Genomic DNA, 14,834 nt, shown 5'->3' with positions numbered 1-14,834 from the left:
CCCTCTAGTTCAGTCGGTCACCAGCTCAAGCTGAACTGTTCCTCCACCATAAAGAGGACTGTGTGAATTTAATAAAGTCTCTAAAATTATTTCACATATTAATATATTAAGAAATACTTTTACATCACTTTCCTCAATGAAATTGCAAATTTATGGTAACCAGGATTCTAGCAATAACAACACACTAGATCATTAACTACCATAAACAACCCTTGGGCTACATTCTTCATGGCACAGATCATACATTTTAAGAGCAACCCCCCACCCCAAATGCTTTAAAATCCTTCGTACTATCTTTAATAAGGGAATGGGGAAAAGTCAAGTCAGAAACTTGTGTCATGACAAACTTTTATACTCAAACACTGCCTCTAAAAATGTTACTTGTTACAATTAAACTAAGTCTGCTTAAGCCAGACCCAAAAGGAATCCCATAAAGGAAACCTCTTTAAAAAAATTTAATGTAACAGATTCTTGAACATCCCATGAAAAACATACCTTTCCATTCCACAGCTTTATCAAAAATACCTGTACCAAGGGTGGAAAGTGTGGACAGGAAAAAAAATGCCACGTTAAGCAACACCAGCTACTCTAGCACCAATCAAAAACCTAGTGATTTAAAGCAACCACTCATCCATCACACACTGAAATAACATTCCAGACATTTTAATGCATGTTTTATATAAACAGTACATGTTCTATCTTACTCAATACAAAAGTAAACAAAAGAAGTACCCATGTTCATAAATCTATTTGCAAAAGACTCTTAATATTTGCACTGATACATATTCAATACTATATTTAGCATACAGTTAAGTATACTTGGTACAAAGTACAGAAAGTACAAATGGGGATTTATGATATTTTCATTTGTGTAATCTGCAGTTCTCTAATGAAAAGATGTTACACGTTAAATCCCGTTACAATGAAAGTTATAAAAATCAAAATACTACAAAAATGCTTTCAGATCTTTGCAGATGATTTGATGTGCGATGTGGTAAGCACTGGAAAGCTTCACTTCACCCTAATTCCAAATACTCTCGTGACTGCACTGTTACCTTAGACTCTGCTTTGGTGGTCGCCCCTTCCAAGCAGTCTGTAAATTCCTAATGAATAGGGACTGCATCTTTTCTTGATGTTAGTCTTCTCCCAGAGCACCAAGCAAATCTTGATGCCCACTACACTTTTTAGGCTGCATGAATAAATGAACGCTCCAGAGCGGTACAGCACGAGGCAAGTGAGCCCAAGGAGCTGCCTGGTGCCATGCAGCCAACCAGCAACAGCAAATTCCCATCCAGGATCTTGGTAACAAGGAAGCTAGCCGTGGGGTTAATTAGAAATGCCCCTTCAGAAGTCCTTGTGCTTTTTTCCCCAAAGAAACTTAAGAATAAAAAAGTTCTATGATATATTACATATTAATACTTTGCAGTATAAGCTTTAAGACAAATAAGAAAGTTTGATACTCTTCTGAAATCGTTGTAACGGGATTTGACCTGTACACAATTCTAAATGACTATGGTTATTCCTATGCTGTTGTTACTCTAACTGTATCTTCTTAGGGAGATACAGTTAATGGGTTATTTAGCCATCAGAAGTCCCTTTCCCTTATCTAATGGTGCTCTCAAAAGCAAGTTACTTCATCCAAAGTTAAAAATTGGCTGAGTCCCCAAGGCCTTGCCTTTCTTTAAACATATTGGCACTATAAGTGGTAGTAAATTCCATGATAATCTCCCCTGCCCACTCCCCCTCAGTCCACCTCCAGATGAATTCATTACTTATACCAAAAGAGCACCATTATGAAGGCAAGATGGACTTCTGCAATATCCAGCCCTCTGTTCTGTTTCCTCAGTACAGAATGTTCAGTCTCCCTAAGTCCTGTAAATAAGAAGTGTAAGACCAGGAAATCTCAAACCAAGTGAATATTCAAGGAAAGGTAAGAGAAGAACTTTTTCGTCCAGGAAGACAGGAAGTTAAATACATTTTGGGGCCGGGCGCGGTGGCCCACGCCTGTAACCCCAGCACTTTGGGAGGCTGAGGCAGGTGGATCATCTCAGGTCAGGAGTTTGAGATCAGCCTGACCAACATGGTGAAACTCCAACTCTACTAAAAATACAAAAAAATTAGCCGGGCATAGTGGCACGTGCCTGTAATCCCAGTTACTCAGGAGGCTGAGGCAGGAGAATCACTTGAACCCCGGAGGAAGACGTTGCAGTGAGCTGAGATCATGCCACTGCACTCCAGCCTAGGTGACAAGAGCAAAACTCTGACTCCAAAAAATATATATATATCTATATGTATATATATAAGTATATATATAATCATCTGTGGGATTTTACTTCAGTGACATAAATTCATTTGAAGCAGATATTAAAATACATTGTATATTTAGTATGACATCAAACTTTTCTCTAACAAGTTAATAAAAATTATCTTCTCTAAGTTATAAAACAAAACTAAGCTTTTTACATTTATTAGAAATTTGAACACTGGTTATTTAATATTAATTATTAAATTTTTTTAATGTGAACATTACTGTGGTCATTTTTAAAAAATCATCTTGTATAGATACAGACTGAAACATTTACAGAATAATATAACACCTGGAATTTGCTTCAAAATAACCCTGGGGGAGTAAATGAGGGAAAAGATGGAAGAAGATTGGCTGGTGAGGGGAAGATGAAGAATGGACACTAGGGTTCATTATACTCTTCTACTTTAGGGTATATCTGAAATTCCCCATAATAAAAACTTTTAAAAAATAAACATTGAAATTTCAAGACCTAAGAAATCAGAATGTCTCAATCATGCCTAAGACACCCAACTCCATAAATATACTGAAAACCACTGAATTCTACACTTAAAAGGCACATAATAATAAAAAATATATTGCCACTGGCTTCCTCCCACCTTTCTTTCCTTCCTATTTTGGGCTTAGTTTTCAAGAGAATCTTAAGTTAGAGTCATATATTCATTAGCCTGTGATGTAGGAAATAAAAGAGGCTACAGTGACGGCATTAATAAAGGAGGCGTAATTACTATTTTAAAGCTAGCTTTTAAGAGGTGAAACTTTAAAGAAAAATTTGGAGACTGGGTCTCGCTCTGTCTCTCAGGCTGGAGTGCAGTGGCAGGAATAGGGCTCACTGCAGTCTCGACTTCCCCAGGTCGAGCAATCCTCCTGTCTTAGCCTCCTAAGTAGCAGGACCACAGGCATGTGTCACCATACCTGGCCTTTTTTTTTTTTCTTGTAGAGGTGGGATCTCACTGTGTTACCCAGGCTGCTCTTGAACTCCTGAGTTCAAGTGATCCTCCTGCCACAGTCTCCCAAAGGGCTGAGATTACAGGCATGAGCTGCCATGACCAGCCTGAAAAAGATTTTTTGATTGGCCAAGAACTTTTAAATTTAAAAACGAAATTCCTGAAAGTCTAAATTATATTAGCTAGGGAGTAAAATGAAAAAATAGAGGACCTTCATTTTTACTTTAAATACTTCTATACTTTAAAAAGTGCTTAAAAGCTTGTATTATTTTTATAATAAATACATTTGGTGCAAGGTTTCAAATGTTTACTTTTCTTTTCTTTTTTTTTTTTTTTTTTTTTTTTTTGAGACGGAGTCTCGCTCTGCCGCCCAGGCTGGAGTGCAGTGGCCGGATCTCAGCTCACTGCAAGCTCCGCCTCCCGGGTTCACGCCATTCTCCTGCCTCAGCCTCCCGAGTAGCTGGGACTACAGGCGCCCGCCACCTCGCCCGGCTAGTTTTTTGTATTTTTAGTAGAGACGGGGTTTCACCGCGTTAGCCAGGATGGTCTCGATCTCCTGACCTCGTGATCCACCCGTCTCGGCCTCCCAAAGTGCTGGGATTACAAGCTTGAGCCACCGCGCCCGGCCAAATGTTTACTTTTCTAACAAAATTGCATTTTAAGGCTTTGGGTTTTGTTTTGTTTTTTGTTTTTGATACAGCGTCTCATTCTGTCACCTAGACTAGAGTGCAGTGATGCGATCTCAGCTCATTGCAACCTCTACCTCCTGGGTTCAAGTGATTCTCCCACCTCAGCCTCCTGAGTAGTTGGGATTACAGGTGTGCGCCACCACGCCCAGCTATTTAGGCTTTGTATTTTAAATGAGACTATGAAAAGCAGTAAATGTTCATATTATAGAGCATGGGTTTTCAAAATGTTCTACTTCATGCTTTAAAAATAAAATGGGCCAGGCACGGTGGCTCATGCCTGTAATCCCAACAGTTTGGGAGGCCGAGGCGGGCAGATCACGAGGTCAAGAGATAGAGACCATGCTTGCCAATATGGTGAAACCCCCTCTCTACTAAAAATACAAAAATTAGCTGGGTGTGGTGATGTGCGCCTGTAGTCTCAGCTACTCGGGAAGCTGAGGCAGGAGAATCGCTTAAACCCAGGAGGCTGAGGTTGCAGTGAGCCAAGATCACACCACTGTACTCCAGCTTGGCGACAAAGCGAGACTCCGTCTCATAAAATAAAATTTTAAAAAATCAGTAAGTAGTAAGACAACTCCAGGACCAAGAAGGAAGAGACATCCCTTTATCGTATTTTGTGTTATACGATTTTAGGATTCAAAAACCTACTTTAAGTTACCTAATGTTCCACAATACAGCAGGTGTATTTCTTTTAACCTATTTAAGCCATCAGACAGAATAAACTTACTTGGCCAGTACTTAATGAAAGACTTCTCTAATACTGAGGGAAGTAGGTTTATGACTAAATGAATAAAGCCCCACTGGGAGATGAAACAAACCAGCACCTCAGTTTTCTCTAGAGTCTGTGCATAGTAAGAATTGGTGAAAGTGGCATAAAGAAAGTGTCGTTAAGTCACATAGAGCTATCATTTAAATGTCATTTAAAACATCTTTAACATCTGAAACATTTATCTTCAAAGTGTCTTTAAAGGTCCACTACCTACATGAGCTGCTTGTGAGACAGATTTTAAAAAGTGATGAATCAGCTACAAAGAACACCATGTCATCAATAGCAAAATAAATTGGAAATGCTATTTAAGAAACCAAATCATTATTGATTATGGATAATATAATATGAGCCAGGCACAGTGGCTCACGTCTGTAATCTTAGCACTTTGGGAGGCTGAGGGGGGAGCAGATCATTTGAGGTCACGAGTTCAAAACTATCCTGGCCAACATGGTGAAATCTCTTCTCTACTAAAAATACAAAAAAATTAGCCAGGCCTGGTGGCAGGCGCCTGTAATCTCAGCTATTTGGAAGGCTGAGGCGGGAGAATGGCTTGAACCTGGAAGGCGGAGATTGCAGTGAGCCAAGATCGCCCCACTGCACTCCAGCCTGGGCAATAGAGTGAGACTTCATCTCACACACGCACAAAAAAATCATAATACAGAACAGAAACAGGTACTGTTAAATATAATGGTGGCTGCTGAACTAAAATGATATACAAATGAGAGTACAGGTTTTTTGTAGAAAAAAATTTGTGCCATCCATTTTTTAATAGAAAAAAAGAAAAATACATACAAAAAAAGAAAACTAAGAAACATGGATAACATTCTCTTCTTCCTACCACTCCTTCCTCACCAAAAAATAACTAAATGGATCATTCACCTTACTGTCTCTTTTAAAGGCTTTACATAAAACAGTAAATTGATTGTGACCTTTTAAAAATGTTTTGAGACCTATAAACAAATAAGTAAGAATAATCCTTTCTGGGCGCGGTGGCTCATGCCTGTAATCCCAGCACTTTGGGAGGCCAAGGTGGGAGGATCACCTGAGGTTGGGAATTTGAGACCAGCCTGACCAACATGGTGAAACTTTGTTTCTACGTAGAATACAAAAATTAGTCAGGTGTGGTGGCGCATGCCTCTAATCCCAGCTACTCAGGGCACTGAGGCACAAGAATCGCTTGAACCTCAGAGGCAGAGGTTGCAGCAAGCTAAGACCATGCCATTGCACTCCAGCTTGGGCAACAGAGTGAGGCTGTCTCAAAAAAAAAAAAAAAAAAAAAAAAAAAAAAAAAAAAAAATTCCTACTCAAAAAAAAAAAAAAAATCCTAGACTTAATTTCTAGGATATCTAAATTTTGGTCTGGGAAAATAATCCATCTTTCTACTAATCTGGTATTACCTTCCTGAGCTGAGTACTGAACAACTCCCAGGCCATCGTATTCACCCTGAGAACAGGAGCATGTGGTACATCATTCGGATTCAATTCAGTAGCTGTGATGCCCATTTGGTCTTGGAGTGGCATGCTTCTTTACTGGGTAGCCCGTGGCTTCAGAGACCCTTAATACCCACCCTGGTCATCTCACCACACTCAACCCTCTAGGACAGAAATGATTTTTAATACAGGGGTGGCATCTGTTATAATCCCTGGCCTGCCGAGTCCCTGTTGACGATGCAGCTATGTTCCATCTCAGGAGAGGTGGGGCAGGAAAAAGCCTGAGAACCATGACTCTATAGAATGTGTTCAATTCTACAGAATTGAAAGAGTTATGCAACTCTTTCAATTAACATTTGGTTTCTTTGCAATATGTTTTCCTCTCAGAGTTATCATGGACCCTAACCTTATTTCTTCCTGATTTCTATGAAAAAAATGAAATCATCCTGTATTTATTGCTTTTATAGCTTCTTACAGCACTTTCTTGAACTCCTGACCTCAGGTGATCCGCTCGCCTCAGCCTCCCGAAGTGCTGGGATTACAGGCATGAGCCACCACGCCCGGCAACTTATAGCACTTTCTGAAAACATTTTACAGAACACATTAAAATGTGAGATCTCATGCAATGATTTAAAGTATAGCTTATGTTATTATCTAAAGAGCACATATGAATTACAAGAATTTAAACAGATAAGTGATTTCTAACATTTTATGGTAGTCTCTAGAGTGTCTTCAATTATCCCAAGGACCAATTTAAAACAACTTGATCTTTTTGGACACTAATAATTTCAAAATTGGATGACTTGATGAACATCCCTAGGAAACTAGAACTTCTAAAACATTTTAAGCAACATAAGCCAATAGAAAGACAGGTGAGTGGAAACCCAGGTTTTTAAAAGGCCCATTTCGGCCAGAAGCGGTGGCTCATGCCTGTAATCCCAGCACTTTGGGAGGCCGAGGCGGGTGGATTGCGAGGTCAGGAGATCAAGACCATTCTGGCTAACACGGTAAAACCCTGTCTCTACTAAAAATACAAAAAATTAGCTGGGCGTGGTGGTGGGCGTCTGTAGTCCCAGCTACTCAGGAGGCTCAGGTAGGAGAATGGCGTGAACTCAAGAGGTGGAGGTTGCCATGAGCTGAGATCGCGCCACTGCACTCCAGCCTGGGCAACAGAGCGAGATTCCATTTCCAAAAAAAAAAAATAAAAGAGGCCCATTTCAGGAAGTTCTCAAAATGTATGTCTGATCTAGGGCAACCTGCTGATCCAATACTCCCCAGACTTCCAAGACTAAATAAAATACCTTCCCTCTAAGTATCCCAAGTGTTGACTTGTAAGCAACACCTTTACAGGAAGTGTGCTTCACTACATCAGATCAGCACTGCAGAGCTCCCTAAGGTCTCAGGTACCCAGTGTATGAAAGCACACTGACTGGTAAGGACAAAGAAGAAGGTTTGTTTCTAATTCTGACCAAAATATCAAAATATATATGGTGTTTCCTTAATGTTGGAAGTGGTATGAAGGAAGAACTTGATTACTTCAATTAAGTTATCAAGTTGAGGCCCATAAACTTCTAAAATTCCTAAATGTTTGTCATTTTCTACTGAGGAAACAGAAGAAAGGAATCTGATTTGCTTTGGACAAAAAAAAAAAGTGATATATTTATTACACAACATTCTGAAATCTTAATCACTGTACCTCTTTAAGCACAGCACAAACTGTAGCTGGTGCTACTTAACAAGCATTACAACTTTCTTTTTTAAAAGCAATTCTTGAATCCAAGAACTAAAAGAAAGAAATTAAAGCTGTAGAGAATGCTCCAACTTCAGAGGTCTCATACTATACCGTGAATCGTGTCTGTCACCTGGAAACCAGAGTGCTCCAGGCACGATCGCATGGACAAGCCTGCAGCAGAGAACACATGCACATACAGCTAAAGTGGTACATTACCCCCAACGCCCTTCACTCCACCCAACATAAAGACATTCCTTCCCAAAGAGGGGTGGGCTGCGGTCAAACCATCGTTCCATGGACCAGAAATCCGCATTGGCTTCATGCTATAAATCCCAAACATTTAATACCAGCAAGACAAAGACACTTTGAATATGTAAAAATTAGACATAGTAGTCTGTGGTTTATTTGGTTATCAAAAGAAGGCACCAAAGCAGGTATGGAAGGACTATTGGGAGTAATTTGGCAACTATCTTGGGAGAGTATCAGCTAAAGAAATGTTAGGTTAGCCCAAATGGGAACACACAACACGAGAAAAATGTTTCACTTCTGAGAGGGAAGTTTTGACTGCCTTAGGAATAAAGAATTAAACCATACTCAAAAGTATAATGGAATTTTTTTTAAAGCAGCGTGAACATGACAACTTCAATTCCTAATGATCCTAATACAATGAGGAAAAAAGTGACAATTCACAGAATTCAGTTACCAGGGACATAATTCCTTCAAGGAGTACCAGCAATACTGGTCTTTGCATGGTGTGACCTTAGTAACATAAAGAAATACTTTTTAGCAGCTGATTTCTCAGTAGCCAGTAGTTTAATATTAACTATTTATGAGTTATCCATATTTTATTGTGGCTTAATTTTTAATTAAACTGGGGCTAAGAGAAAACAGGGAGGAAGACATTTGTTTTCTAGATTCAAAAAGGACGGTGTCTCAAATTTTACTCTTTTGAGTTGCTAATACATATCTGCGTTGTGCCTTGATGCCTTTATTATGGTTAGTACTCAAACAAGCACTAATATTAGCCTTCTATTACTCAAAAAACAAACAAAAACAATTTTCCAGACAACATTCAAGAGAGATCTTTGATGTGTATTATAAACATTCATGCCTGTGAGACCGCTCATAACGGTGAGGCCAAATCTCTCCATTCATGCACAGAAGGAAGTGGCTTAACACAGAGTCACTGTTCTGACAGAGGAAGGGACAAAGCAATCCTCTGAGACTTCCGCCAACTGGCACAGGTTACATTGAAGGAACAATACGTACTGACATTTGTGTCTTCCACAATTCATGATAAATAAGCAAACTGGTTATTTGTAATCAGCCAAACTTGCTTCTCTGAAAAGGCTGCTACTGGACGTTGCAGAGCTCATGTTCCTTCCCAGTATCAGAAAGGAAAAAAATCAAGTTACATTTATAGCTAATTTTATACATTTACGCTCTCTTCTAGCAATTCTATCTCTTTCCACAATGCAAAGGCTGACCTATTCCCAAAACTTCTATTAAATTATCCTCCTTTAGCTCAGGGTAGTTTCACAGTTGAGTTTGGTTTTCATAATCTATGCAGCTAATGAAAATAACCTCATTTCCATTAAAATTAAAGATAGTCTATGTAAAACAGACACTAAATTATATTGACATGCATTACTTTAAGATCAGACCAATATTTTTATGTTTAATAATTTCCTACAAATAATATTCTATAGCTGTGTGTGTCTTATCTTGTTCATATTTTCAAAAGGACCCATTCTTGACCTTGACAAACACAGGAATTTTCATAAGCACCCTAAAACTAACACAAATCCTAAACAAAAACTCCAGGATACAGTCAGGAAGTCTGCTTCTGTCTCATCTTAGATAGAAATAGAGGTTAGAAGAGACAGATGTTTGTGGGACAGAAGCTGTGGGGCCGAACCCAATCAAAGTTTTACCTTGGCTTTTTGGCACTTAACCCTTAGAGAACTGTACCAAAGAGCAGTCATTTCAGTGTCACTATGGAAATAAAGGAAATTAGACATCTTACAATGCCAAGATGAAGAAAAATGAGAAAGTTGAGAATCATCTAGTTATTTTAAACCAAGTCACCTGTAAATCATTTGCAGATCAAAGAACGTGTAAAATGTTACCACCTCTGATTCTCACAGAAGTAAAATGTTCAAAAGCTTAAAACAAGGAAGGGAAATAGAAAGAAGGGACATACTAAACTAAATCTGTCATATAATTAAGCAAAAATGCAAAATACTCTGAGAAAACACATAGGCCTATTATTTGTGCAGTAGTCTTCAATTAACATTTTTCCAAGGAGTGAATTCTAGCCCACCTTGAAGGATGCTACAGCTGCTTTTGTAAAGTTGGCTTGGGAGATACCAGTTATATTTGTATAAATACACACACATGTATAGGATGTGTGTATGCTTTCCTATGAGGTAGAGCAAAAAGAAGGAAAGCAGAAGATTTGAGTCACACTATATTTAATTCTCTCTTTAACCCTTAATTTTATGAAAGTAATGTGATTTATTATTTGGGGCTCTGTATTTGCTCAGTCACATCTCTCAATTAATGCAAATCTTGACAATTTATTATCAATCCTAACAATTTATCATAAATTCTGGTTTTTTTTTTTGCTGTGATGGGAACAAAACCCTCACTGTAGACCATAAATATCTCCTTCCATTGTAGGCCAGATTCATTCTAAAGAGTTGGCTATACATCAGCAATTTCATCACACCTAGACCGCAGCAAAAATAAATAATAGAAACTTTAAAGCTGTTGAAAATATTTGGAAAGGAATTTAAAATCCCTGGCACAGTGTGTGGCAGCTCAGCTCCTAAAGCACACAGCAGCTGTTGCCTGGCTCGCATCTTAGAAGCTTCTAAGCCTGCTCTTTACTTTCCTTCTTTTGTACCTTAGCCATCTTTTGGAGTTGTTGATTTTGGTTCCCCTCCTCATGTTGTCACAGTACTCCCAATGACCAGCACTCTCCAATGGCCATTAATATCTGAAACTCTTAACTGGCAACAAGTATGCCTGCTAAACTCTGCAGAGCTAGGAAACCAAATATATTGAACTCTGTGACTCTAGGCTTCATGGTTTACTAAGTTTAAACTACAACCAAAAAAGTGTGCTTGAACTAAGGACTTGAACAACTGAATAATTACATTGAAAATACAGATTCCCACCTACAAAACAAAGAAATAGTTTTTTTCCAACAAAAATGAGTTTGTTGTCTATGTCAACTGTCAGATTGTCAGAGGTATGCTTATTATCCATGTAGAAAACTACTAATTTCCCTTCCGGTTTTTTTTGTTTTTGTTTTTTGAGACGGGTCTCTCTCTGTCCCCCAGGCTGCAGTGCAATGGCATGATCTTGGCTCACTGCAACCTCCACCTCCTGGACTTAAGGGATCTTCCCACCTCAGCCTCCAAAGTTTCTGGGGAACCACAGGCACATGCCAGCACGCCCAGCTAATTTTTTATAGAGACAGGGTTTTGCCATGTTGCCCAGGCTGGTTTCAAACTCCTGGACTCAAGTAATCCACCTGCCTTGGCCTCCCAAAGTGTTGGGATTACAGGAGTGAGCCACCATGCCCAGCCCTAATTTCCCTTTCTATCCAAGGTGCTTTCAAGTATGGTTTCACCTTACATCAGTAGATATAGCTTCAGGAATGGAAACTCATTTAACATTTGCCTAATAAAAACATAATTGAGAAGCTAAACGTGGGGTACCTCCCCCCAAATTGTAATTATATGTAAAACATACTCTATTCTATTAGTTTGGTAAGAGTCAATTACATTTTAAGTGGCTTAAATAATTCTTTTTATTTTTCTTAGTTACTTGTCTTTTTTCTTCGAAATAAATTAGGACATAGAATTCTGTTCAAACAAATTTTATTTCCACACATTTCTACTGTATTTAACTACTGTCAGGTACTACTTCCACAATGCTAAAATTTCAAAATGGAAAAAAGACTAACAATAAATAATAATAAAGATAATGAATCTTTATTAGAGGAAGGCTAATTGCCAAGTTGTAGGCTATGCTGCAGCTGGCTTTTACTAAGTGACTCATATAATAAACCAGAACATTCTCGAGCTGGGCTGTCCAACACAGTGGCCACGAGCTACATGTCACTACTTTAATTTAAATTAAAATTAAAAACAATTTAAAATTCAGTTCAACAGTCACACTTGCCACATTCCACATATTCATTACTGACATGTGGCTGGTGACGAGTGTATCAGACAGCACAGATGCAGAATACTCCATTACTCCCATCACTGTAGCACTGCTCTAGAGCACAGGATTGAACTCCTAGGTTAGTCTAGCCCGCAGAGGAGCACCTTGTAACACATTTAAAATGCTTCTTATTTAAGTTAGAAATGAAAGCCTCATAAATCAGATTTAAACAATAGTTTTATATCACATGTAATTTCAGCAGCTATTATTTTAAAAGTGTTGTATAAATGCAAAACACACAAAATAGCAGAAATGGGACTTAACTGTTGCAGAATCTAAACAGTCCTCAAAGGAAAAATGACTATCAAGACATACCAGGCCAAGCGCAGTGACTCATGCCTGTAATCCTAGCATTTTGAGAGGACTAGACGGGCGCATCACTTAAGCCCAGTAGTTTGAGACCGTCCTGGGAAACATGGTGAAACCCTGTCTCTACAAAAAATACAAACATTATCTGGGTGTGGTGGCTCACTCCTGTAGTCCCAGCTACTCAGGCGGCTGAGCTGGGAGGGTCACCTGAGCCCAGGAGGTCGAGGCTACAGTTAGCCATGGTTGTGCCACTACATTACAGCCTGGGTGGCAAAGTGAGACCCTGTCTCAAAACAAAAAAAGGCACATCAGTAAAAGTGCCAAAATAACAATGAAAGATTTTTAAAACTATACTCTGAAACTGCAACTTGATTAAATTTAAAACCCAAGCTGCATGGTGAACACAAGAATCTTTTCTGCTTGTGTATTAACAGCAAGGGGTCTATGTTTTCAGTTAGCATCAATTGTGGTCCTAGCTGGATGCCAGCTATCTGCACCTAATGACAAAGTGACCACAGATATCCTCAACAAGCGTACACATGTGTGGAATAGTTATGTACCTTCAAACATACTAACTTGTTCCCCACATTTTTAGATCTTAACCATTTCCACAGCTTGACAGAGTCAAGGAAAAGCTATCCAATAAAAGGGTTTCTTCACATTATGACAATTTTTTAAAGAATTAACACCTAGACTGCCAATTTGAACTTTAATATTGCCAAACATATAATCAAATATCATATGGATACGACCTGCTTTTTAGATTGAGCTGAAATAGGCCGGTCTTCTAAAAAATTTAGCTTGAAAACTACTCTATTTCATTAAGATAAAATGGGCCCTTCCAAAGAAGATTAAAAAGGATATCAGGGCCAGGCGTAGTGGCTCATGCCTGTAATCCCAGCACTTTGGGAGGCCGAGGCAGGTGGGTCACAAGGTCAGGAAATTGAGCCCACCCTGGCTAACATGGTGAAATCCTGTCTCTACTAAAAATACAAAAATTAGCCGGGCGTGGTGGTGGGCGCCTATAGTCCCAGCTACTTGCAAGACTGAGGCAGGAGAACGGCATGAACCCAGGAGGCGGAGCTTGCAGTGAGCCAAGATTGCACCACTGCACTCCAGCCTGGGCGACAGCAAGACTCCATTTCAAAAAAAAAAAGGCTGGGCACGGTGGCTCATGCCTGTAATCCCAGCACTTTGGGAGGCCAAGGCGGGCAGATTACGAGGTCAGGAGATCAAGACCATCCTGGCTAACATGGTGAAACCCTCTCTCTACTAAAATTATAAAGAATGAGCCGGGCGTGGTGGCGCACACCTGTAATACTAGCTACTCGGGAGGCTGAGGCAAGAGAATGGCGTGAACCTGGGAGGCGGAGCTTGCAGTGAGCCGAGATCGTGCCACTGCACTCCAGCCTGGGCGACAGAGCGAGACTCCATCTCAAAAAAAAAAAAAAAAAAAAAAACACAGATATCAAAATCCTACCACAGGCCAGGCGTGGTGGCTCACGCCTGTAATCCCAGCACTTTTGAGAGGCTGAGGCGGACAGATTACCTGAAGTCAGGAGTTTGAGACCAGCCTGGCCACCACTATGGTGCAACCCTATCTCTACTAAAAATACAAAAATAGCCGGGCATGGTGGTGTGCCTATAATCCCAGCTACTCAGAAAACTGAGGCAGGAGAATTGCTTGAACCCAGGAGGCAGAGGTTGCAGTGAGCCGAGATCGCACCACTGCATTCCAGTCTGAGCAACACAGCCAGACTCCATCTCAGGAAAAAAATAAAAAAATAAAAATCCTGCCACAGAAATATATCAACCTGGCCAGGCGCAGTGGCTCATGCCTGTAATCCCAGCACTTTGGGAGGCCACGGCAGGTAGATCACTTGAGGTCAGGAGTTTGAGACCAGCCTGACCAACATGGTTAAACCTCGTCTCTACTAAAAAAATACAAAACTAGCCAGGCATGGTGGCATACATAACGCCAGTTACTTGGGAAGCTTAGGCAGGAGAATCAGTTGAACCCGGGAGGCAGAAGTTGCAGTGAGCTGAGATCGCGCCATTGCACTCCAGCCTGGGCAACAAGAGTGAAACTCTGTTTCAAAAAAAAAAAAAAAAAAAAAAAAAAATACATCAACCTAACATTTCTATTGTGGTCAAAGAAATAGTAAATTCATGACATTAATAATATTAATGATAAACCCAGACAAGTTGGGATACCCTGTAACTGAATAATTCAATAGATACTTTAATTAAGAATTAGATTATTTAAGTAATATAAAACTTTAGAAAGATTATGACTATAACAAACAATTCAAAGTTTTAAGGAAATCTCAGAGAAATAGTTATTAAATTCAGCTTCATTGAGATCATACTTTGTTAACTGGGACTATCCTCTAAAATCTTTTGGATTATGTTAT

The 14,834-nt window shown here is 39.5% G+C and overlaps 1 protein-coding gene across 3 annotated transcripts in view; it reads right to left on the bottom strand.

Moving 5' to 3' along the window:
• CHKA (choline kinase alpha) overlaps positions 1 to 14,834 on the bottom strand; it is a 72,174-nt gene that overhangs the window by 32,727 nt on the left and 24,613 nt on the right. The window contains exon 3 of one of the 3 annotated variants that reach the window (XM_050756728.1): positions 496 to 525. The exons of the other annotated variants lie outside the window; for them this stretch is intronic. Coding sequence (XP_050612685.1) covers positions 496 to 525 — 30 coding nt within the window. The remainder of the gene's footprint in view (positions 1 to 495; positions 526 to 14,834) is intronic. 3 annotated transcript variants of the gene reach the window in all.

Source organism: Macaca thibetana, chromosome 14, assembly GCF_024542745.1.
Source record: "Macaca thibetana thibetana isolate TM-01 chromosome 14, ASM2454274v1, whole genome shotgun sequence".
NCBI lineage: Eukaryota > Metazoa > Chordata > Mammalia > Primates > Cercopithecidae > Macaca > Macaca thibetana.
This window is presented reverse-complemented; position numbering and strand designations above follow the sequence as displayed.